This window comes from Penicillium soppii, assembly GCF_028829465.1.
Source record: "Penicillium soppii strain IBT 18220 chromosome Unknown utg000003l, whole genome shotgun sequence".
Classification (NCBI taxonomy): domain Eukaryota; kingdom Fungi; phylum Ascomycota; class Eurotiomycetes; order Eurotiales; family Aspergillaceae; genus Penicillium; species Penicillium soppii.
Window position 1 is genome coordinate 2,278,632 of NW_026643233.1, and position 25,088 is coordinate 2,303,719.

At 48.6% G+C, this 25,088-nt stretch overlaps 8 protein-coding genes across 8 annotated transcripts; 6 read left to right on the forward strand and 2 right to left on the reverse strand.

Moving 5' to 3' along the window:
• Positions 1 to 341: 341 nt before the first annotated feature.
• Positions 342 to 1,121, forward strand: N7529_002980 (uncharacterized protein; the record flags this gene model as incomplete). The annotated part of the gene is made up of 1 exon (XM_057238507.1): positions 342 to 1,121. One exon carries the CDS (start codon positions 342 to 344, stop codon positions 1,119 to 1,121), a length of 780 nt encoding a protein of 259 aa, XP_057101118.1.
• A 243-nt stretch (positions 1,122 to 1,364) lies between these two features.
• Positions 1,365 to 3,101, forward strand: N7529_002981 (uncharacterized protein; the record flags this gene model as incomplete). Its single annotated transcript, XM_057238508.1, has 1 exon — positions 1,365 to 3,101. One exon carries the CDS (start codon positions 1,365 to 1,367, stop codon positions 3,099 to 3,101), a length of 1,737 nt encoding a protein of 578 aa, XP_057101119.1.
• An 818-nt stretch (positions 3,102 to 3,919) lies between these two features.
• On the forward strand, positions 3,920 to 5,408 carry N7529_002982 (LysM peptidoglycan-binding domain-containing protein; the record flags this gene model as incomplete). Its single annotated transcript, XM_057238509.1, has 3 exons — positions 3,920 to 4,135; positions 4,185 to 4,562; positions 4,614 to 5,408. 3 exons carry the CDS (start codon positions 3,920 to 3,922, stop codon positions 5,406 to 5,408), a joined length of 1,389 nt encoding a protein of 462 aa, XP_057101120.1.
• A 2,209-nt stretch (positions 5,409 to 7,617) lies between these two features.
• Positions 7,618 to 9,189, reverse strand: aspB (septin AspB; the record flags this gene model as incomplete). Its single annotated transcript, XM_057238510.1, has 4 exons — positions 7,618 to 8,253; positions 8,313 to 8,779; positions 8,830 to 9,120; positions 9,186 to 9,189. 4 exons carry the CDS (start codon positions 9,187 to 9,189, stop codon positions 7,618 to 7,620), a joined length of 1,398 nt encoding a protein of 465 aa, XP_057101121.1.
• A 924-nt stretch (positions 9,190 to 10,113) lies between these two features.
• On the reverse strand, positions 10,114 to 12,375 carry N7529_002984 (FACT complex subunit POB3; the record flags this gene model as incomplete). The annotated part of the gene is made up of 7 exons (XM_057238511.1): positions 10,114 to 10,383; positions 10,433 to 10,505; positions 10,554 to 10,787; positions 10,840 to 10,971; positions 11,022 to 11,794; positions 11,850 to 12,115; positions 12,351 to 12,375. 7 exons carry the CDS (start codon positions 12,373 to 12,375, stop codon positions 10,114 to 10,116), a joined length of 1,773 nt encoding a protein of 590 aa, XP_057101122.1.
• Positions 12,376 to 14,129: 1,754 nt separating this feature from the next.
• On the forward strand, positions 14,130 to 17,782 carry N7529_002985 (uncharacterized protein; the record flags this gene model as incomplete). Its single annotated transcript, XM_057238512.1, has 2 exons — positions 14,130 to 17,490; positions 17,547 to 17,782. 2 exons carry the CDS (start codon positions 14,130 to 14,132, stop codon positions 17,780 to 17,782), a joined length of 3,597 nt encoding a protein of 1,198 aa, XP_057101123.1.
• A 951-nt stretch (positions 17,783 to 18,733) lies between these two features.
• N7529_002986 (uncharacterized protein) lies at positions 18,734 to 19,252 on the forward strand (the record flags this gene model as incomplete). The annotated part of the gene is made up of 3 exons (XM_057238513.1): positions 18,734 to 18,974; positions 18,999 to 19,168; positions 19,244 to 19,252. 3 exons carry the CDS (start codon positions 18,734 to 18,736, stop codon positions 19,250 to 19,252), a joined length of 420 nt encoding a protein of 139 aa, XP_057101124.1.
• Positions 19,253 to 19,654: 402 nt separating this feature from the next.
• N7529_002987 (uncharacterized protein) lies at positions 19,655 to 22,203 on the forward strand (the record flags this gene model as incomplete). The annotated part of the gene is made up of 6 exons (XM_057238514.1): positions 19,655 to 19,674; positions 19,722 to 19,750; positions 19,811 to 20,020; positions 20,086 to 20,608; positions 20,663 to 21,318; positions 21,374 to 22,203. The coding sequence occupies 6 exons, from the start codon at positions 19,655 to 19,657 to the stop codon at positions 22,201 to 22,203; spliced, it is 2,268 nt and encodes a 755-aa protein (XP_057101125.1).
• Between the last annotated feature and the right edge of the window lie 2,885 nt (positions 22,204 to 25,088).

Genomic DNA, 25,088 nt, shown 5'->3' on the forward strand with positions numbered 1-25,088 from the left:
TATGGCCGTCATTTCCTACCCCCAATTGGTATTCGTATTCAACCTCCCTTTCTGGAAGACCTGCTTGAGTACCTCTCGAAACTATGAAACTGTCATATATTGTGACTGTGTCTGCCCTGATTGCAGGGGCCTCCGCAAGAGGTATTAGAGGTGCTGCAGAACGGTGAGTTGAAACACCCCGTGTGAATGTTTTATAGTGACTAATTTATGTTGACAGTGCTTTTTACTTTTCGACCTACGTGTCAGAGGAAATTTTTACAGACGCAAGCAAGCGCACTGTCGCCACAGGCTGCGAGGGGACCCGGACAGGGCTACGTGGCCAGCAAAAGCGCTGTACTTTCATGGAATTCTGTGATCATCTTTGGCATGAAACTGCAATCTCATCAACCGGTGAAATGGACAAGAGGCCCGATATTACGAAGACGTATATGGGAACGGTTATCGACCAGAATAAGCTCACTCTCCGCAACTACAGCCCAGCAGCAATGCGTGAAGGCATCTCGAACCTGCGAATGACACTTGACAATGGAAAAACCGCAAATGTCCCAAAATGGGGATACACCGGAGATCTGAACATTGCGAATCTCGTTGCGGGGGGTACAGCTGAAAATTATTTCGACAAGGTGGGCCAGGAGTTCGCTGAGCGCTACTGGAAGGCCAAGACGGAGTTTGATCTGGTCTCCGAGCTCACGGGTGACAATAAGCTGAGTGATGAGCTAAAGGATTTGTTCAAGACTTGGAACAATCATGCGGTGGAATCGTCTAAGATGTCCTACGCATGGCGGGAAAAAGACCTTCGAGGGCAAGAGATAGGAGCCATTAAATCAGCTCTCAAAGCAAAATATACCGACAAGGAGAAGAAAAAGCTGATCTCGGTTGAAACCAGGATGCTTGATGCGAGCGAGGTGGTGTGGGGAGAGCCTTACAAAGTGTATGACAAGGATGCTACGGCCACCAAATTGGCATCCACCGAAGGGCTGGGTTTGACCAAAGAACAGGCTCTGGCTCTGCTCACAACTGTTTACGACGAACTTCAAGAAACGAATCTAGTCAAGGAGCATCAAAGGGCCTTGGCGGGGGCCAAAAAGGCAATGAATGTGGCGAGCAGCGGATGTATCTAGACTGAACCCAATTTTTGGTAACAATTATCAAAATGATTAGTCTGAGTTCTTTTCTTTTATTGAGAAAATGGACGGAGTACTCCGACACCATATATTCCGAGGTTATAGGAGTAGGGGTTAGTCCGATCAGGTTAGGGTTAGTATATCCGACTATTTTACCACATGATCAAGCGACTTTGTTAATATTATATGACCACTATCTTTTACTACCCATCTATTTCGATTGATCATCCAAAAAAAATTATGGATAAACTAGGACGGCTGGATACACTTCCCGCCGAGCTTCTCAATGCGATCATATCGCACTTGAGAGATCGTGATTTGGCATCTCTATTAGCCACAAACAGACAGCTATACCACCAGCTTGACCCAATCTTCTACGGCAGAGAACATGTCATGGACCTCGCAATGGCCTGGGCGTGCTCGCATGGAAATTGCCAAGCCATTGGTCGCCTAGTCTCCTTAGGTGCATCCCCTAGCGTGGTTTCTGTGAGCACTGGTTCTTCAGGGTGTTACATCAAAATATCAACTTTACATCTGGCAGCCACTAAAAAGCAAATTGAAGCTTTCCAGTACCTGCTTGGTATTGGCGCACGGCTCGATCATCATGATTTGGGCAAAGGGGCCATCCCTCATTTCGTCAGCCGCATTTGCAGCCCCGCACAGGATTGGGCTCTGCTGCACCTCTACCTGGATGCCGACCTCGACCATCAGCTTCGTATGGGGCACTATCGGCACCATCCCCCCTCTACCGTACCTTTGCTTGGCATAATCTCCCAGTCGGCGTTGGCCTCTCCGCTGGGTCCGGTGCGCCTTTTACTGGACCGCAATGGTAACCCCAATGAGATATTCTCCTTCTATGACAACCGACTGGTGACTCCCCTGACTGTGGCAATTCAGAAGGCCCACACTGATGTTCTGGATCTCCTAATCGAGAAAGGGGGAATTATTCATGGACCCCATGTTACTCGTCCTGTCCGTCAGCCTTGGCATATTCCCATCATGGCCGCTGTGGCATGCATGTCAAGCCAGGGGACAGCTATGATCGAGCGATGCTTACACCATGGCGCAGACATCAACCATTCAGCACCTCTGATTTGCGAAAACAGCTACAATGGTTGCAAACAATACCACTACATGAGTCCTGCGCTTGTCTATGTTGATTCCATTCACAATTGGGACGAACCGATGCATGCCTTGCACCCGGTCGATGGACTCGTATTTCTGGCTAGCCGAGGGGCACTCCTTCAACAGCCCATTCCTATTCCAGATCGTGGAGACCTGGAGCGAATACACAGTGCACCTTGGGTGAGGTGCTATTGGAGCCCTTCCCAAATGTGCCTGGACTTCATCCTCGAGAAGTGGGGACTAATCAAATTGGTCACGAGTCCAGGTCTTCTCCTGGCTGTGCAATATCTGCTCCGGCATGCGGTCAGCGTCGGCACGCTTGCTGAGTCCCTCGCTTCCTACGACTCTAAACTTTCGGTTTTTGGGGATACACTAGTCCAAGTTTCAGCGGCATGGCAAGGTCTCTTGACTTATGTTCTGGAGGATTTAAAGGTGGATCCTACCATACTATTGGGCCAATACATCCTACAAAGGGGCTTATGCATATGGAATAAGCCCTTAGAGAAAATTGGCCGCGCCACAATTGAGCGGCTCTTGGCGTCGGGGGCCAACATCAATGCCCGCATGGGGGCCGAGGACGGACCAACGGCTTTGCATGCGGTATGCAAAGCCTTTCACAAAGAGCTCTTGACATTGGAAAAAAGATTTCACTCTTATTATTGGAGGGAGAAGCTTGATGTACAGGCCAAGTATCTTGAGTACTTGGCAAGTCGAGGAGCTGATTCTTCCATCCGCATTGGTGATCAAACAGCTGGTGAGGCGCTCCTAGTGAATCAGGCGGATATGCCATTGGCGGTTCGGCAAAACATGTTGTCTGTCTCGAAAATTATGCAGGAGGGCAATGTAATTTAAAATGCTCGGCTAGTGAAAAGTTAAACGATCGCTATTTCTTCCATTTCTGTGATTAGACTTCCGCAAAGACCAACCCAACAGCCCATTGATGGGTGCTTCTGGGGGTCTCATAAAATCCCAGTGGGCTTCTACCCCGAGCCCACAGCCCATGATCCTAAGAACCGGGCCCAAAACCCGGCTCATTTGCGGCCTGGGGCGGGTTAGGATTTGTGGGCTGGCAGTCTACTGTATCTGTACATCCGGGACGGGCCGAACAATATCATTGTAGTAATAAAAACATTGAAAGGGTCACAGCGTAAGTTTCCGCGATCCCGAGGTTAAGAGGGGTCAAGCCACGGACCCGGGGGCCCGGAGCTGCCAAGCCATCCCTCGCCACGGACCCGGGGGCCATGCCAAGCTATCTTTCTGTCCTCGCAGGGCTTGGCATGGCTTGGCAGGGGGCGCTCTCTTCTCTTTCTTATCATTTCTCGGCTCATCTAACCTCCGTGATCTTCTGGGCCAAAGGTGGAATCTATTTCTCTCAAATGACGGTTACATCGTTCCTATTAGCGCTGGATTCAGATGTCAGGTCTGACTCTCTTTAGTGTTGTGTCAATTCTGTACTCCGTACTCGGTACACAAAAGACATCTAGCTCTGTAATTGACTCTACTAACCTCGTTCAAGGAAACTAATCGATATTTCAGCCATGTGGGATTCAGTGGAGAAGACTTGAACGACGGCGATGTCCATAAGCGTTCTCCATAAGCGTATAAATCACAGCAGGCGACCACGACAGAAAAATTTCCCTACAGGATAATCACTCAGAGCATCAACCATTATGCTTTCGTCTAACCTGTATCTTCTGGCCACGGGCTTGACTCTGTCAATAGCTTTTGCCAGGCCAAATGTCGTCCGCCGCGACGAGACTCCCCAGTTACCCTATGATCCAAACACGACTCCATACTGCACATGGTGGGTAGACGATGATGGCTCAAGCAAGTGCGCTGATATCCCTGGCTATTGGGCTATATCGATGGCAGACTTTGTCCGATGGGTAAGTTGCTTTCTCCGAACTATCTATGTCTAATGTCTGATCTCTCCAGAACCCATCCGTCGGCAGCAACTGCGCAGGATATGTTTCTGGCAAGTCTTACTGTGTCGAAGCATACGGAGAACCAGCTCCTGGTACTGGCACAACTACTACTAAAGTCACAACCACTTCAAGTGCCACTACTTCGAGTACCACCACTTCAACCACCACTACTTCAAGTACCACTACTTCAAGTACCACTACAACTGGTGGTGCCCCGGGTCCTACCCAGTCAGGACAAGTGGCCAACTGCAACAAATGGGATCTCGTTCAATCCGGAGATACATGCAGCGTCTACCTGGCTAAGTATCCCGGCCTTACCTTGGCCAACCTCGTTGCATGGAATCCCGCCATTGGGTCCCAGTGCCAGTCTCTTTGGGTAGACACATATGTAAGACTGGCGAATTCAATTTCCACGGAGTAATGTTAACCATTTGAGCAGATATGCACCGGTGTAACCGGTTGGTCCCCTAGCACGACCACTACCAAGGCTACCACAACCTCTGCAAGTCCGACCAATGGTATCACCACGCCACAGCCCATCCAGCCTGGCATGATCGCCGACTGCAACAAATTCCACCTGGTAGTCGAAGGCGACGGCTGTGACTCAATTGCCAAAGCAAATGGCATCACTCCCGCCCAATTCTACGCGCTTAACCCCGCGTTAGGAAACAGCTGCTCCGCCTTATGGCTTGGCTACTATGTCTGTGTATCACGCATCGGCACCGCACCCACCACAACCAAGGCTACCACCACCACAACAAAGCCAACAAATGGTATTGCCACTCCAACCCCTATCCAAGATGGCATGGTGGGCAACTGCGACAAATTCCACTTGGTTGTTGAGAACGACCAGTGCACCACAATTGCACGCGACAGCGGAATAAGCCTCTCGCAGTTCTACTCGTGGAACCCCACTGTAGGCAAAGGTTGCGAGACGCTCTGGAATGGCTACTACGTGTGTGTGAAGATCGTGGGTGTTAACCCCATTACCACTACCACCACTACTACGAAGGCAACCACCACTGCCGGTAATGGAATCGCTACGCCCACCCCAATCCAGCCCGAGATGACAACCTCGTGTAAGAAATTCCACAAGGTTGTTGATGGGGATCAGTGTGGGACCATTGCATCTGCAGCTGGTATCTCGTTGAGTCAGTTCATTTGGTGGAATCCGAGCGTTGGGGGCAATTGCAAGTCATTGTGGCTGGGATACTGGGTTTGTATTGGAGCCTGAAGAAGGGATCAATATGTTTATCGGAATCTATGACAACTAAGATGTAATCATGTTGAGAAAAAGAAACTGAGTACATAGAAGGGACTGAATCAAAGATCTATGGTGGCAGTATTTGTAACGCAGTAAAGAGGTTAATGAGATGCGAATCCCGTCAAAAATGCAAGATACTAGTGCGCGTAGAAGGCCTACGATAATGAGGTTTTTTATACATGTTTTCGTTCTTTGCTGCAACCCACCTGAGCATAATCGTATTCATTCTGCGCTTGAGACCGCAAAAGAAAAATTAATAAAGAAAACATGGCCATTGTGCTAATTTATAGCATGTAAATACTGCTAGAGTGGATGAGTTATGACTGAATTCAGATATATTCATGTCAACTTTTAATAGAAGAGAGCTTCTGTTATAACTAACTATATAATAGGTTACTCCGCTCATAAGACTTGGATTGGGTCACCTGGTATATATCTGTGACTTATGAGCGCCAATTCCAGAAAAACACTGCACTCAATCTGTTCTAAAAAGCTCGCAAAAGACAGACCTAAAATGGGGGAAGATTGCCGAAATTATGAGCTGTCTTCATGAGACCTCGGCGAGAAATGTTTGAACTTTGGAAATTCTCGCTTGAAGAAGAGGGACCTGTGTCCTTATATATGGATTGGATCTATTAGTCGCATTTCTCGCGGATGAAGATGATTTCGCTTCTCGTAACTATTTTCTTCTCACCAATCACTTTGTGGCGGCAGAAGAGTTTGGAGGCTCCTAGGAATCCCTATCAGGCTTCATCTACTTAGTATAAGGTATATTATGGGTGCTAGTGAGATTATCGTAGGCTAATGAAGGACTGAGACTGCAATCATGGGAGGCTAGACCATCCAGTAGACATGATCGGTACGTCTAGAACGATTTTGCAGATGTCCAGATCGCTAGACTTGAAGTCGTATTCCCAGGAGTAAGCGGCAAGTACGATCAAAGATCAAGCGAGAAAAGAACTAAATTAGACTAAGACTGAATTTACAATATGAACCATTCAGTTAGGTATTTCTGAGATAATTTTAGATATTAAAATATGAGAGTGGGTTATTTTCCGCAACTACATAGAGACGGTAACCTGGATGCGAAACTCGATGAGTTGAACAGTGGTATAGCCGCAGGATATAATATCGCTGAGTGTGGCCCCACTGTGCAGCTGGAGGTGAAACAATCAGGATCGACCGCCATGTCATCCTTTCTTTGAGAGGACGACGGTCAAGTGTGTTGGTCGAAGACTGCATTGGATGGGGCTAGTGTGGTGCATTTTATAGAGGTGAGCTGCTGACTCAGGTGCTGACTTAGCTGTTCCGCTTTGCTCAGTGAGCAAATCATCTGGCTTACATAACAATCAGGTGACGCTCAGGGAGCAATTTCATGCTTATATAAGACCCAAGGGCGTGCTCAGTTCTACTCAGTGAGCATAAAGCGGCATGGGGTGAGCACTAAAATGGAAAGGGAAAGCCAAGACTTGTCAGACATTATCCTGTCTATATGCAGGGCTTACGGGGCTGTTACTAGGAATACGGTTGAGGATGATCATACAGTGGTTGAGTTGGGGGCATATAGAAGAACAATTTGATTACTGCCTACTTCCCCCAGAGCCAGAGAGCGTCATTGTAGTAATACTAATGTTGATGTCCACAGAACAACCTGGCCGCTAATTGTCATGTCTTCATACATTCATACCTCGGTATTAGGAACACAAGAACCAGAGCTGCATGACACCAGTATTCAGGTGATGGCTGCTCGTCTACATCCAAATAAAAGAAAGCATCTACTAGCAAAATATAAAGCTGGAGCGCTGAATTGACTAACACATGGACATGTGGCGAACAACCAATGTCCCAAAAAGTAAGAGGGAAAAAAACGAAATGAGCGGGTAATAGGGCACACGGAATAGAGCAAGACAAGATATGGCGTAGCAAAAAGTACATCACAAGAAGTGAAAAGGTCCCAGGCTGACCCTCGCAGGATCGTATTATCAATCAATTGGTAAGAAGAAAAAAAAAACCATTCTTTTTCGGTGCGTGGGCCCATCCAGTGAGAAGACTGCGTTAATGGGATGGTAAGGGAGTGTGATGGGTGACAGTGGTAAAAGGAAATATTCAAACGAGAGTTGGAATCAGTTAAATGCCAGGCGTATAGGCAGCGGCGGAAGAATTTCACAAGACATGGACATTAGCGAAGCGAGAAGCCCTTGCGCTTTCCCTTCTCTTCGATAGGACGGCCGGTCTCGAGACGGCCCTTTTTCTCCTCGAGTTCTGCGCGCTGGCGATCTAGCTGGTCCTTCATCTCGCGATGCCGGGCATAAAGTTCGTCTTCGCTCTGCTTGAGCTTGCTTTCTTTCTCGGCAACCTTTTGCTGGAAAACCATCTTCATCTCGGCTTCCATCTTGGCCAGCTTCTGCTCGTGCAGGGCGCGCTCCTCCTCCTGCTTGACGGCAGGGTTGACCTCCTTGAAGACGCTGGGGTCCTGGGCAACACCCATGAGGGTGAGCTTGTCGGATCGGTAGTTCTCGTAGAGGAAGTTGTTGGTGTGCTCCTTGAGCTCCTCCATGTGAGTGCGGATCAACATCTGGCGCAGCTTGACGAAGTCGCAGTGCTCCTCGTTGTCGACCTCGATAATACCCCAGGGGTAGCTACGACCACGGACGCGACGGCCATCGGAGGTAGTCACCTCGGAGTTGGCTCCAACGACGGCAAAGGGAACCTTGGACATGATCTCCTGGTTCTCGGCGATAGTCTCCTCATCGTCAAGCTCGTAGCGGGGTCCCTCGAAAATATGGATGGAGTGTTGTTGGATATCAGCAAGGATCTAACGAGGGGATTAGCAAGTGCAATTCAAACTGAATCCACAAGTGACCGGAAACATACACGCTGCTTGAAAAGAGCAATCTCATCGTCGGTCAAGGTATCAGCCTTGGCAATGACGGGGATCAGATTAACCTTGGTGTGCAGGCGGCGCATCACTTCAATGTCCAGGGGCTTCAGGGAGTGACCGGTGGGCTGGATGAAGTAAACACAGGCGTGGATACGGTTGTCGACGATGTTGCTGCGGTTGACCTTGTTCTCAGCCTCGAGGTAGGTGTCGTAGCGCTGCTCGATGTTCTCGACAATTGGGCGCCAGGAGTCGTCGTTGTTGACAAAGTCGCCGAAGCCGGGGGTGTCGATGACGCTCAGACGGAGACGGACACCGTTCTCCTCAATATCGGCGCTGGTGGATTGGATGGACACGGTCTTGGGAATGATATCGGCATTGGGGCCAGTGCGCTCCTTAGGGGGGTAGAGGGAGGTGTTGAACAGGGTGTTCACGAGGGTCGACTTTCCGAGGCCGGATTCACCTGGTGGGGGATGAGCTTTGATTTATGTGGTTCCTTTTTGTCTCACGTACCAACAACCATCACATTGAAGTTGAAGCCCTTGCGGACACTCTTGCGGTGCCATTGGTTAGGCAGGTTGGCGAAACCGACGTAGCCTGTCAGCTTGCGGCGGACGACATTCTTCATGTCGGTGGCGGCCTGGGCTGCGGCCTTGGGATCACGGGAGGTAACAGTCTGGTTGATTCCGGAGCCCATTGGGTTGCTGCGCTCGACAAAAGGCGATTCTCTACCACTACTGGGAGTAGGTGAGTCCCGGGACGCGACCGGGGACGCGATGGGAGAACCAATCGCAGGAGGTGAAGCTTCAAAAATCCATCAGTAACTTGAAGATCATGGGCTGTATTCTCCTAAATGGAGGCCAACTTACACATTTCTAAAGTCGGAGGGTTTGAAAAACTGCTAATTAAAAACCCCTGTAGATGAAAGTCAGTTGTCAATCTCCAGTGGGGTTTGGTCACGATAGGGGGGGGAAATATTCGTGGAGAAGGAGAGCCGTACCTAAGTTGATCAGAAAAAAAGGGGGATGCTGGTTGTCAAGAACCAGAAGCGAGAGACAGGAAAAGAAACTCAAGACAAGAACTTGAGGAAATCAACAGAAATGAAAAAACAGAGAGAGAGAAGGATGGAACGATGGTGACTGCCCTGGAAAGAAAGGGGGTCTCGGGCCCAGCTATTCTGGAGTTGGTTTGGATCCGCGTAAGAAACTCCCGTGATATGTACAATATGTACAATTTATATAGTCTATACTTGTTATTCCTACAATATTGTACTATTTATTGCTTCAATTGACTCGTCTAATATCTTTTTTTAAAAAAAATGGATTTTCTCTTAATTCTCTAAGATGCTTCTTGATTTCGGGTTTGTTGTTTTTGCACATTGTTCTTTGGACTGCAGTTCGCTAAATAAATCAAAAATACTACTGTTCTAGTTTGGACTGGAAATATAAGACTTTATATAGTACAATGGCAAACTACATGACATCGACAACAAAGTACATATGTATGTGTATATATTTTTTTATTGTTTTTTATACTTCTGGCGTATCATATATTCTGTATGTTGACAGATATACCTGTGGACCGTTGATGTTCTCCTGAGATCAGGGGGTTGAAAGTCCCCTTTGGCCAATCAGGGCTCATATACGAACTAAGCTCCACTATCTCAGGAACTGAGTACAATAACCAACTATACAATATTGTAGTTAAGTACGAAATACATACATAATATATTTACGTATTTAGGTATATTGTAGAACGTGTAGATAAACTGGATATTTGAAAGTCGAAGCTTTACATCTATTGAGCCATTTTACTCTTTTTCTTGGGACGCTCTTCCTCCTGCTTGTCTTCTCCACCAGAAGCATCGGCCATTTCCTCGTCATCATCACCGCTACTCTCGTGGTCTGAATCAAACTCTTCCGCCACGTCAGAATCCGAAGATGCATCGAAGTCTTCGTCAACGGAGGACTCATCTTCATCTGCCGATCCACGATCAGGGCGGGCTTCGTCATCACTGGAGCCCATCATATCATTGTTTTCAAGCGCAGCAGCAATAAGACCAGAAGCCTAGAATACAATTAGTATAAATTATGACAGAGGGAAATAAGATACGTACTTCCTCGGCCATCTCGTTCTTAATGCGAATGCTCTTGGCCTTGAAGAAGTCCTCCAGGGACTTTTGCTCCTCACTGTTCACATTAGCAAAGATTCCAGATAAAACAAGTCGGAGTACCTACCGATTGATGTTGCTGAACTGGTGTTCGCCCAAGCCACCCTTCAGACTGACAGTGATGTCGAATGTGCGGCTGGCGGAGACAGCGCCTCCGACACGCGACATAGTAACAATAGCAATGTTCTCCATTTGAATGTAAGTCGCGGGCTTGGGGACAAACATAAGGCTCTTATCCAAGAAGTACAAGAGACCCTCGTTGGCTTTGATAGAACATTTGACACCGTGGTGGCCGTGGTGACTGTAAACACGATTAGTACTGGTTACTGTCACAGCTGGGGATGTATACTGACCTGAGGAAGTCCTTGGAAGGCATGATGACCTTCTTTCCGGACAAGCCACGGAAGACCTTGGTAACCACTTGGTGGATCGGCTCTTCATAATGCGGCTGCAACTTGTCCTTGTACTGACTCTGCATGATATCCCTGTGAGGTTGTTAGCCGGGCAACTCCAACTCCAGGGGCAAAGAACTGACTCTGTCATGTTTAGCTCGAGGCTGATCTCCTCATCCAGCTTCAGCTGCATAACAAGGAATGGGTAACGTGTCTGACCCTGTCGTAAAGGAGGGTCGAGACCAAGCACAATAAGCGTGTGTGTATCGTCGTTCTTGGGGAGAAGGAAGAATTTCTTAATGGCCGAGTACTGAATCTTGTAGTCATAAGTCTTTCCGCGCAACCGGAAGGACGATTCGTACATGTCGATATCGAAACGTCCTCTGGGTGTGAGATGGAGCACATCGAGGAAAGTAGCAAATGTGTCACCGGCCACATCTCCAATCTCAGCCTTGTCCATGAGAGTCTCGTAAAAGAGATTGGCGGCGTTTTGTTCCTCGGCACCTTCATCGTTCTCCTCTTCCTCACCATCTGCACCCTCTGCATCCTCAGCGCCCTCAGCCTTCTCCTTCTTCACGGCGGTTCCGGGAATATAGAAACGCATTTCAACCAGCTCGTCCGGACCTGCGGCGGCTTTGCGGCCTCGGTTCTTTGTGCTTCCAGGTTTTCCGGAGGCATCGTTTCCATCGCCGGTAGGGAGTGCGAACTCAACGGCGACCTCGTTTCTTCCGGCTAAGTTGGTGTTCGCGATTTCAGAGTAAGGAACTTCGAAAGCGGGTCGGTTTTGGACATTGAAGGCCAGTTCGGCTTTTGTGAATTCTGTTTTTCCCCAGTTCCATCCTCGTAGAGCGTGTTCGCGAGTCTCCACGTTAATGCCGTACCAAATCTTAAAAGCCTTGCTCAAGCGCTCTAGGTCCTTCGGGGTTATCAGTATGCGGGTCAATTGTCGCAGCACACTCACTTAGACATACCTCTTGCTCAAAGCCATCCAGTTGAATCACTCCTGAGTTGCGCGACAGGATCTTGAGCTCAAAGCCTTTCGCGGCACGACTCCATTGCGCTGCGCCAATGTTGCTGCTATCGAGTGTGAAAGTGTCGCCACCGCCGGAGGGGCGCCAGCCTAGACCACTATCAGCGAGCTTGCATTTTCCAGGCTGCTTTGAGAGATCTAGGTAAATGTTGTCGAAGCTCTCCCTGTACCTAGTCAGTGCCGGATTAAAGGATTGCCATAAAGAGTCTTACATTATAGAGCTCGAAAATTTAAGTCAGTATGGGAGAAAAAAAACCAAGGCCGAATGAGTCAAAATGCCTGGGGATAAAATGAGGATGATGGAAGATGCGAAGCTGGATTGCAAGCTTTCAGAATTTCAGTTGGAGTTCGCGTTGCGGCGCGCCGTAGGGAGGCCACTTTCACTAAAAAGGGCTTAGTGTTGATGCCTGAGGCAGTCAACTTGAAAGAGGATCTATCTCACTTATCAAAGTCTCTTTTCTCTTCATTCTGTAAATAGTTTCAGGATAACGGATAAGTATATGATTTGATGACATTTTGACTAATTGGCAAAGGTAGCTTGATATCTTTTCTGAGGATTTTGAGCATTTGCACCGTAAATCCTGTAAGAAATACACGTCAAATTGTGCACAAACCCAACCTTTTAAATATCATTTTTTATCCTAAAGACGGTTGCTAGACAATTCAACATGCATGTTAGCTGCAATTAAAATTGAGTGATACCCAAAAATGCTGCAGGCACCTTGCTGAAGTTCTCAAGGTTGTTCCAAGGTTTGTTTGGATATTGGCTGCAGCTAAGACAAACATCTGAAACTGGAAATATTTTGGACCTTGCAGATGTCAGAACTGACAAAACAATTGCGATTAAGCTGGTACTTAAGGAATTTCCTTTATTGTTGGTTCTGGTGCCATTACTTCAGTACCTTGATGCCCAGGTGTGGGTTTATAGAATAGAGTAGTATTGTAGTGTGGGTGTGAAATTAGTTGATGTATACAATATATATCTAGTCCCCAAACCCAAAAGAGACCTGAAGCAAGACCTAAGGAAGCGAGACTACCTTGAAACTTATACACAAAGCATAAGTATCATCCTATTTACTAACAATGGATTTAGGTAGAAATGTTACACTGTATGGTAGTATACAATTTATACCGTTCCCAATGTCAAACCATGATCCAGTGGGTTCCAAAAAGACCAATCAAGCCCCTCTACGTTGAAGAACTGCGTGTGCACCATGCAAACCGAGTTACCTCGTGGATCTCAGTTCTATATTAAGCGAAACCAGCGGCGGGGTTTTGGATCAGTTCTGCGACAGATCCACTTGGTCTAGCTTAACGTTGGATGTTACGATCGATGTAATACTTTTTAATATCAGTGGATATACAGAAGAAAGAGATAGACAGAGCACATGAACGATCAATAGATACGGATTTATCCCTATACATATACTACCTAGGTGTGACTATGACATGTTCATATATAAAAGTTGAAAATGGGATATGACTTCACCGAGAAAGGCAGTGCAACAATATAAATACGCTACATCATTGTTTTCTTTACCGGCAAATGAGTCGTAACTGTGGATCCTTATTCGACTGATAACACGGAAATTATATACGTAGGTACCCAAATATCCTTATTGACATAGAGTAAAATAACAGTTAATTAATTGTCAATACAACCAATTTGATAGTCAATGGATGGAATTTTGTACGTACTTATATTGTAGAAGTAGTGTAAATTTCTCGTTGTAAAAAAAGATCATCAAAACACCTTAATGTCCCATGGTTCAAAGGTCTCCACATTAAACGGAAGGCTGGGAATCCGATACCATAATTGGTTGTTAACGAGTCATCTAGTGCATTAGCGTGGATTTAGACCGAAGAGGTACCAGTATTTGAGTACGAGATTGGTAATTCGAGGTAATTCGTGTTATTTTCATTTCGCAGAAAACGTAAAAGTAGGACCCCCTGGGTCTTCCATCCTTCTTCACATCCAGTCATTCGTTGATTTCATTAATGCAGTGAGGCTTCGGTCTCGAGCATGATTCACTCATTTACATTCCTTTTCTAAGATTTTTTTTCCTATGCCACATTCTTTACATTCCCTTTCTTTTCCACGCGTTGCGGCCTGACGCCTCCTGAATTCCGACTCGTCAACTCTCGCTTCCCTCGCTTCACTCGCTTAAACCATTACTACTGGTAAAATTCACTTCTTTAGCCCGTCGTCGCTCCCAAGACAATGAGGGGTTCTTCATTGTTTGGGCCGGCGACCGGCTGGCCCTCTCTTTTGACTCTTTTACCGACCATCAACGCCCTGTCATTCGAGTCGGTCTCGGTTCCGGAACTGGACCTGTCCTCGCTGGGACAGGTATCAATCACTGGTGATTTTGATGGCGTCTCCTTGTATCAGTACAAGGGACAAACCGAATCTATTGCTCAAGATGGCACCCAAGCCCTCCTGACCCCGCTACCGAACGGCATCCTCACGGACCTTTCATCGTCCGACGCGCAAATCTTCGCCATGTGCCCTTTCACTCAAAAAGATGGCACCTTCTCCGGGATCTTTGTCGGTGGTAACTTCACCAGCCTAGGAGGAGTTGACTCGCCCGGCGCTGCGCTTTTCAATCTCAATACTAGCAAGGTCACTGCCTTGCCGGGTCTATCAGGCTCGGTAGCTGCTGTGATTTGTGATCAGGAAACCAACCGGGTCTATGTTGGAGGAGATTTCGCCTACGACAACACAACTAACGCTGTTTCGTGGGTGCCTGGTGATGGATGGACTGATTTGCCATTCAATGGCTTGAACGGTCCCGTTAGCTCGATCTTAAAGGCGGACAATGGCCATATCATATTTGGAGGATCATTCGACGCTCTCGGAAACAGCACAAGCTCTTCGAATGAAAGGCAAATTCTCAACCTTCAAAATGCGACCGTCACCTCCGATGCGGACTCATCCCTTGACGGTTACTCCGACCCCCGTAACATTATCTGTTCGACTAGTGGCAAGGCTGCCAGAGGCAGCACATATCTTCTGCACGATTATGCGCCAGGATTTTGGAGAGCGGACCTCGGTTTCGATTTCTTCCCGACTAAGATTCGCCTGTACAACACTCATTTGGATGGACGCGGCACCAAGGATTTCTTGCTTCGAGCTCTGCCCGACAATGGTATCATGAATTTGACTTACACTGACGAGTCTGGAAACAAGGCCAGCTGCGACTCGTCCTGCCCGCTTTCCAGCAGCACCAGTGAGAAGTACCGCGAGTTCACCATGGTCAACCCTGTCGGCATGCAGGGACTTCAGATCGAAATTTTAGATTGGTATGGACAGGGAGCTGGCCTAAACGGCATTGAGATCTTCCAGGACCAAATTCTCACATACGCCATCGATCAATACAACGAACCGACATGCGCAGGCATTGAATACCCTGCCAAGTCAACGCGGACTGGCGAGTGGACTGTTGAGTCCGGATATGTGTCTGCCAAGGTGACAAACTCTGATGCCTCGACCACTTCCGTCACTTACGAGCCCGACATCAAAAAATCCGGCAACTATACGATCAAGCTATACACACCTGGCTGCACCCAGGACAACACCTGCAGCTCGCGGGGTATTGTGAATGTCACTGCTACTCTTTCGAGTGGTTCTGACTCAGCCCAGCCGGACCCGTCGTATTTCTCCCAGACTAATAACTACGACAAGTATGACATCTTTTATACTGGTTACGTGGATGCCAACAGCGATTCTTTCCGACCCAAGGTCACTGTGCGCGCCAAGGATGGCCAAGGAGATATCACCATTGTGGCGTCGCGTGTTCGCTTTGAGCTGTTGTCTAGCACAGGCGGCCTCAATGGACTGTACGATTATGACCCGACCTCCAAGACCGACACTACGGACCTCACCAACTCGGACATCAACAAGGCAGGCACTTCGCTCAATCATAACGCAACTATTTCCAGCATCAAGGAGCATGACGGCGTATACTACGTCGCAGGTAACTTTTCCGACAGCAACATCCATAATATCATGTCAATCACCGATGGAAATGCCACTGCTCTGTCTGGTGCTGGGTTGAACTCTCCAGTGCTGGCAATGGCCGAGCTCGACAATGTTCTCTACGTAGGAGGTCGCTTTACTGACACCTCAGATGGAGGTGTGAACGGCCTGGCACACGTTGCTGCGTATTCGTTCTCTTCGAACAAGTGGTCTGCGTTGGGTGCAGGACTGAACGGTCGAGTCAGCTCAATCTGGCCTGTTGAGTTGAATGCATCAACCGCGATCAATGAAACTATCATCGCTGTGAGCGGTGACTTTGATCAGATTCTTGCCACCAATGGCAACCCTGCAGTCTCAGTCGCTGGGTTCGCCATCTGGGTCCCTTCCCACAAGGACTGGATCCAGAACCTTAACGTTACACAGATGGAGTTCGGTGGTCAACTGTCCGCTGTTGCTACCCACAACAAGACCCTCATTCTGGCTGGCAACCTTGCCACAAACGGTATCACCGCTGGTGGTGCGGTATCGTTGCTTGACTCCGGGGACTCACTTGTTCCTCTGTCAATGAAGATCAACCACAAGAACTCGAGCACAGGCCTCATCACCGGCGCTTATGATACCGATTCGGACCGCAACCTCACCATCTACGGCGGTCACTTCACTGCCGCTGGTAGCAATGGATCTTCCATCGAGAATATTGCCATTCTTAACGGCACCGATGAGACCATCTCAGGTCTGCCGCAAGGGATTGACAGTAACTCAACATTTGTTTCGATGCTCGTGTACAACAACACCCTCTACGCCGGTGGAAACGTCACTGGAAACATCAGTGATACCTCGCTCGGTGGTCTCGTGGTGTACGATTTGGCCGACAAGGAATACGCATCGATCCAGCCGTCTTTTGGAGGCCACAATGTTGCTATTAACTCCATCGTGAAGCGCCCGAGCTCGTCTGATATCTACTTCGGAGGAAATTTCAATTCTGTTGGACAGTTCCCGTGCCCTTCTGTTTGTTATGTTGATTCCACCACCAATCAGTGGAATCGCCCTGGCTTGTCTTTAAGTGGCACCGTTGTAGAACTCCAATGGGCCGGCCAAAATTCCTTGATGGCTGTGGGTGATCTGAAGGTCGTGAACAATGAAACCTCAATTGCGACATACAGCACAAAGTCCGAAGAATGGACCGCTTTCACTGGAGCATCCAAGTCAGAGATTCCTGGAAATGTCACTGTATTCACTCCCGCCAGTGAAGACTTGTCAAAGTTCTGGATTGGTGGCACGTCCACCAATGGCTCTGCTTTCCTCTTGAGCTACGATGGATCTAAGTTCCAATCCCCTGGAAGCATCTTCTCCGAGGGCACCATCATTCGCGGCATGGAAATTCTCCCTGTCAGCAAGGATCATTCCGCGGCCTCTCTATTGCGTAAAGACCAGACTCTGTTGATTATGGGCTCTCTCGTGATCCCTAGCTTTGGAAACGCATCCGCAGCGTTGTACAATGGAACTGATGTGACCCCCTTCATCCTTTCCTCGCAAGCCAATGGCCAGCCGGGTAGCATGTCCAAGTTCTTCTCCCAGAACCAGAACACCTACACCACCACCAGTGAGTTTGCCTTACTTGTTGACCCCGATCGCACTTATGCTAATGTTTTAATCTAGCAAAACACCATTCTAATGGTATCGCTGTGTTGGTAGCCTTCTGTTGTGCCCTCGGCTGCGTCTTCCTCATCGTTCTGGCCGGTGTTATCCTGAACAAGGTCCAGCGCCGTCGCCAGGGCTACGCAGCAGCACCCCAAACCTTTGGCACCGACCGACCATCCGATATGCAACGCTTGCCACCAGAGTATCTTTTCAACTCACTCCGCCAGCCCAACCCCGGTGCTCCTGCAATTTAATGCCCATGTTCGTCCTCGCCTCAAAAACCCTTAAAGCCTCTGATTTTCTTCAGGGTTGGCGTTTTTGTTTTGTTTTTATCACAAGCAACGTTGCTATACCCAGCCTCCTTTAATGTCTTATTCTATTTGCCCTGTGTGTGTCTTGCTTTTATTTTCGCGCCGGCCATATCGCGATTTACCTTCTTACCGCTTTCTTCTGGCTTCTGGCACTTGTGTCCGATAAAGCCTTCGAAAGATTGCCTTGTGCATATGCCTCTCTGATCTGATGTATCATATGCTTTTCCAGCGATTTTTTTTTTGTCACTTGAGTAGATGTGTGTTGCTCGAACCGTTGAAGGCATGTAGATAGCCACGCTTAGTTCGTGGAAAATGACACAATTAATACAATACCCTTTTGCTGATGAGCTTGACTCCCTCTCTTCGCAATGCCCAATTATAACAGCTTCAGGTGAAAGACTGCTCAGGGCCTGCTTATAAGTAAGGGGCCACCAACAAGTTGGAAGGCGTAGATACAACGTACAGCAGATACCAGTTGTTGACCCTTGAGGTTTGGGCCATTCATAGCGCGCTGAACCTACACGGATCCTTCAAAAGTCGCGACTTTACTTGCCCCCATGCGGTGGCCCTAAGAAGTCCAAGGCGCTTTGGAAATTTGGTCTGTCCACTTCGATGCCCAAAATATACCAGAGCACATCGTCTGATGAGAGTATTGAATACACGTATACGTCACGTTGGCTTGCATGTTTTGTTTTTTCCCGGTAAATAATAGGCCGGACGAGACATATTTGTGGCTCATCCCAGTAGCTACTATATAGCCAGCCGCAACAATTACGAGATAGCGTGCCGAGCCTACAAATTTCTGGCCTGGCTTTCCCACTTCCTCACTCAATCTCACTTGCCTCTTCCCCATACTTTCGCAGCGCCGTTCCCCTAATGTGACGGACAAGGATCATGGGCAAAATCTCATCTTACAGCGATGTGATCCTACCGATGCAGGATCCCTACATGACCCAAATCGTCGATGGAAGAAAGAACTATGAGTATCGAAAATATCGCCTCAGACTCAGCGTGAAAAGAATCTGGTTGTATCGCACTGCACCGCACTCCAGCATTATGCATGTCTGCGAAACACTGTCCGCGCAGACGCGGAACTCCGGTAATCTCCCACTGGACAAAAACGGGCTGGGTAATTGTGAGTCCAACACTAGACATAAAGACTGGGATGGCTACGATTTTGCTTACAGAATGGTCACTGTCCGCGAGCTTCGGCAGCCGATCACGTTGAAGGAGATGAAGGAGAAGCATGACTCTAGAATAACTCCCAGGGGTCTTGTCTATCTACCTAAGTCGATGAATGATAGCGTTGACTTGAAGGAACAGAAATTAGTAAGAAACTCCGGGGTTGATTGTTCAACTTAATGTTGAGCCTAGGCTAACATAGTATAACCAGTTGCTCAATAGGAGAAATAAAATCTCTTGTATGCCTTAGATCATACGGTAATTGGGGTAGAATTGGATGACTGGAAGTCAAAAGGCAAAGGTTTACTTGGGGCGTTATGTAGGATATCAAGGATAACCTTAAGATGGTATAGCAATGCCTAAGAGTGAGTCTCCTAGGCCCATAGTATAACTAACAATATCTACATATGTATCTATCTCCAAATAAATCAATCAATTTACATCCATCGCCTATACTTAATATCTAGACATTTGATATTTAGTACTACCCAATGTGGTTAGTGGTCCACCTGACTTAGGCACTAGTCTTTTGTGGGGGCCCCAGGTCACCTGTTCTCTCCCCGCAAGTCGATCTCCAGGTTTTCAAACATCAACTTCTTGCATGTCGCTACCCTGTCGCATTACCATTTCGGTATGCGATCACGAACTGGCTGGTAAGTCCATGCTACTCGAAGGACGGTAACTGACTAACACGATACAGTCTAACGTGTCGAACTCGAAAGCTGAAATGTAGGATTCTTTCTCCGATCTCGTGCCAACCCTCGAAACTCCCTACTAAATCATTCACAGGCGACGAAGAAAAGCCCGAATGTTCTCAGTGTCGCAAAGGCGGTCGAGAATGTCGCCCAAGCGAAGGTGTCGTTTTTCGCCATCAACAGAACGCGTCGATGAACCGCAACCTGAACCAATCACCAGAAGGTCGCGGTAGTTTGAACGGCTTCTATTCATACAAAAACACCTTTGACAAGGACAGTGTGTGGTTGGATGTCCCGAAACATGGTAAGGTCCCTCTGAGGATGAATATTTTATGCCGGATATTGTATGGCGGCTCACATCTTTGGCAGTCATATTCGTCGACAACTCCGATCCATACGCCGAAGATCTCGAGGCCTCACTGGCGGAACCGGGCAGTATAGCACTGGCGCATTCTCCCAACCAGAAATGGGGAAGTAGCGGCTCGCGGGCGAGCGATGCCGAGACACAGAAATTGGAAGCCTTGTCGGCGATCGCAACACACGATCGCTTCCCCTATTCTCCCATGGAGCATTCAGTCTCCGATAATACCTCTTATACCTCTCCAAACCGACACCGCAATACGCTCCCCCCGACTTCTCCCTCCATGTCGCTGTCGTCCACCAGCAACAATACCAATATTAATTTCCTCCTCAACCCTTCACACTCGCTCTCTCCTCCCATCGACCCAACTATTCAGTTATCCGAACGAGGTACTGCACTCCCAACAAGACCGGCTGCTTTTCAGAGGAGTATGAGCCAAATGAGCATGAGCCACACATTAGACGACAATGCAGAGACGGAGTTCGAGACAGCGTTCTTCCTGCGACATTATTCCGAAGGCCCGGGACTTTGGTATGTTCCCATCGCGTGTATTATGTGAGATAGGTGTATTGACAATGTTTGCAGGATGGACCTCTATGACCTTGGGACATATTTCGCATCATACGTCCCCGTCCGAGCAAGAACAAATCCACTCTTAAAATTCGCCGCTTGTGCATATGCCGCCAAGCAACTAGGCCGAGTGAAAGGTGTCAAGGCGCCCATGGGCGGAGTATGCACCCAGCAAGCTGCTATGGAACTGTGGCCTGAAAAAGACCCTGATTTCGCCTGGTACGGGGCCAAGTATTATGAGAAGGCAATCCAGCTCTTAATGAAGGAGCTGCAACCCGATGCCGAGGGCCCGCCGCCATTGAGCACACCCGAGGCATTTGGGCAATGGCAGGCTTCCGAGCTTGTGGGCGACACCAGTAACCCACGTAAGCGCCGGAGACGAGTCTCGGATAGTCGACTTTCGCATGGAGTCCATTCAGACGAAGTGCTAGCGGCGACGGCTATCTTGTCTGTGTACGAGTTTCTTGATGCGGCCGGCCCTGCGTGGAATCGCCATTTGAGTGGCGTTAAGTCGCTGCTTGATGTCGCCGAGGTGGGCATGATGCCTGTTGAGCAGCGCTCGTCTCCTGGGGAAAGCTCTTATCAGAATCCCACGCCGAAGAGATCGGGCCTTTCAAAGGCTCGGAGGGCGACTTTTTGGAATTTCGCGAGACAGGACTATCTAGCTGCTTGTGAGTACTTATAGGGGTTGATGAATGGCCTCTAGAACGGACGCTAACATAACAGTCATCAACGAATGCCATACGCGACTCAACACAGACGACACGGTTCTCTGGACCGAAGCTGGTCTACTGCTAGATAACGCAGGTTATGTCCGAGCCAGCAACACGGGCGCAGCAGGATACCCGGAAGGCGAAGACACCATGAAAGAAGACCTGATCAGCAACAGCCTCGTCTGGATTCTGTCCAAGATAGTCAATTTCATAAGTTCCGGCGACAACGTGCAGCTAACCGACAACCGGTCGATGACAGGCCCGCTAGGCGTCTCGCAACAGGCCCTCCTAGAGCACTGGTACCGACTCGAATCCGAGCTCGACGCGTGGTATAGCGGCGTTCCGGAGACTTTCCGGCCCTGCGCGCGAATGGACCCATCCAAGCTATCGCACCACCGCCCGGCCAACGAAAACGAGGATATCTCCACATTCCAGGAGATCTGGTTCAGTCTCTCGATGTGTGCTTCATCCATGCAGCACTACCATATGGCGCGCATTCTGCTGCTAATCAACAAGCCCCACGAGTCGACCAGTCGGCGGAGTACAATCGCACTGCGCTTGCAATCATACCGCTCCATCGAGGCGGAGATCGCGTTCCATAGCCGTGAGATCGTGGGTATTGGGCTCTCCCGCCCGGATGGAAGCGTCAGGATTAACTCGCTCCAGCCGCTTTTCGTTGCTGGTCAGTGTCTGACTGATCCCCGCGAGCGGAGGACGACCGTTCGTCTGCTGAGAAGCATTGAGTCGGATCTGGGTTGGGCGACTGAGTATCGCGTTCAGCAGTTGCTGAAGGAGTGGGGGTGGGATGAGAGTACGAGCCGATCGCTTGGGTCGGGTTCTTGAGGCTTGGTGGTGGCCTTGTCTTATGCGACAAGGGTTGAGCTCAGGAACTGTAGCATCCACAGCCGATCGAGAGAGCATTGCCGGTCTCTCCTCGACCAGCCTACGTCCTGTACTGGACATCCGAATACGCCTTTGGTAGTTCAAGAGAGAGCGCGCGCGTGTGTGTATCAGTTGGACTCTCGGATTTAGACCGGCGTGCCACATCCCCACCTCCCAGCTACCAAGCCATGTCGACTGACATGTCAAGCGACAGTCGGGGAATCGATCCGTCTTGGACAGCGAAGGACATCAAGCCCTCTAGTCTAGTGCCTGACCACGGACACGAGTAACGAACGTTCATGATATGTTTCGTACAGTAATTATACTATAATATAGTGTACAATGTGCACTGTGCACATTGGCAGAAATGAAGCGAATAAATATCCCACAGAGAGAGAAATAATCAGAAACAAGGATGTAACAGTGGTTTTAGCACATGCGCCGAGCCATCGCTTTTCTGCAGTGGGCTTCGGTTCAGTTGCCTCTCTGTACAAGTGGGATGGAAGCCCTCCAAACCTTGTTTATTGAGATTTTGTTATACTCCAGGGCCCGTCAATAGCCGGACTTAATTGTATCGACAATATTGCACGGACCTTAAGAAAATCTTTGTCCTGACTACGAACATACAATGTTGTCAACATGGCATGGCGGGGTCGGGTAGGCACAGTACAGAGTACCCGTGAGCATATTAAGAATGTCCCTCATACACCCAACCATCCGGAATCACCCTAAACTCTTCACCAAAACAACACTAAACGCACTAAACACGGTTACAGCCCTAAGAGTCGAAAAAGCACAAGATGCAGGTTTCGCGCTGGGCATGTTGTCACCGAATCCACTTACCCGCCGATTCACCATCCCGGGGGGCAACTTATCCGAAGCTGATCTACTGCCGAGAATTGGAGTCGAGAATATCTCGGGATGATAATGTCGGTCAACCCGGATGGAGAGAAAATATATGGGCCGATAGATAAGTACGGGGAATGTCTCTCAACTCTGGTGTTTGGTACACTGCCTGCATGGGATACATACTGTGTAGCTATGCTTCTGCGAATAGAAAGTCTGGCGATGGCTGCAGGGTTGGTAATGCAATGATGGGGTCACTGCGGGGAACGGTTGGAAATTATCTGGCGAGTATGGGGGTCAGGGGTGAGGGTGGGCTATTGGGGACTGTGGATTATGAGTTGTTAAAATAATGTGTAGATGACGGAGATCATATGTTGTATAGCGTACTGTATACGCTATATCATGTGCATCTACGGAGTACAGGAACTCATGATTTTCGGCGCCACTATCAGGTTAACGTAGTAGCCAGGAGTCGGATCTATCCGCTAGAGGTTAAAGAGCATGCAGATCATCCGTTCGGGTCGTGAGGCGGCCTTTTCAAAGCGTTGAACCCACCGAGACGGGTGTGGCCTGCTTTCTATGGGGAACATTCTTGCAGAGGCAATCCATCCTCTACTACGGAGATGAGCCAGACATAGGGGCTGTCCTGACCGACAATTCGGGACACCATTTGCTCCCCGTGAGCCCTGGAAGTGTGCAGACAGGCTACTTCGATCCTCCCCCTGAATGCGAATAAGAAGCTCTGACTAGCAAAGACTATCAAAGTCAAATCCCACAGTCAAAAACTATAGACGAGTGAGCGCAAATCATCTAGGCAGGCTTGTGCTACTGGTGTGCCCCTGACAAGAATACACCAGTAGTAAGACAACATCGTCCTGTCACGCGGAGAGCCATCCTTCATTCTGGAGAACACTCATCTCAGCACGATGACTGCTTCCACAGCCAGAAGCAGATAAAATTTAAACCAGATATCGTCAAGAACAGCGAATGAAATGCGTTTGTTCACGTCGGTATCGCCGCAGAAGGACAATGCACTCCACTCGAGGCTGCTAGCAGGTGAATTTCAAGAACGACGACATCCCTGTGTCACGGGAGATAATTTGCCTTTGGATAAGCCCTGCACATATGAGCATGGGGGAAATGTTAGAAAGGAGCTACTGGTCGGGGCTGTTCCACTGCTTGGCAGAGGCGTTGGACCCGCTTTTGATGTTGGGGTCGCGGAGGTCATGTTACCCACGGAGATTGAAGATTGAATGGATGTTCGAGATCAGAATCTGAGAGCACTGACCGGTTTGCTAGGCTGCGGGGTCTTTGGATGGTTTGTGGCTGGCGCTTAGTGGGATAGGCACTGGGGATGTTGTGATTAGAGCATCATATCGTAACTTACGGAGTACTAGAAAGATCATGACTCCACTAGAGCTCTATGATCACCGAACTGGCCGTGATCATCTATCAATAGAAGATCCGTGGGGGCCAGGACATGGACCAGATAGGACCGTGAGGCTGCGCCCGTCCGCTGGGACTTTTGATCGCTCGATTCGAGTCATGTTGTTTACCTCTTGGACGTGATAGATCGCAGAGAGACTTGCATCTTGAAAACCACCTGATTGGTGTTATGTTGATCCAATGCTGGAGGTGATCACAACGGGAAATGGATGCTGGCGGGTGATTGGTTGGATTTGATGCGTGGGCTCTCGGGACGGGTGGTGACACTGACCAGTGTGCGGGCAGGTCAGGAATTTGTCTGTGGGATTTGGTTCAAGGAACGCAAAATGGTGTCGCAAATTGTGAGAGGGCAAGTACTTGGCAGGGGATCTCAGCTTGCAGTGTTCGGCTGTATAATTGAATTTACTGTAGGTCTATGCAGTAGAGGTGTATCATTATCCATATCTCAGGGAATGACTGACTACTCCCTATACTGGCAATCATTACTAAATTAATCATGATTAGTGTATACATTTATTGTATTAGTGTAGGAAATTAATCTAAGTTTACCGATT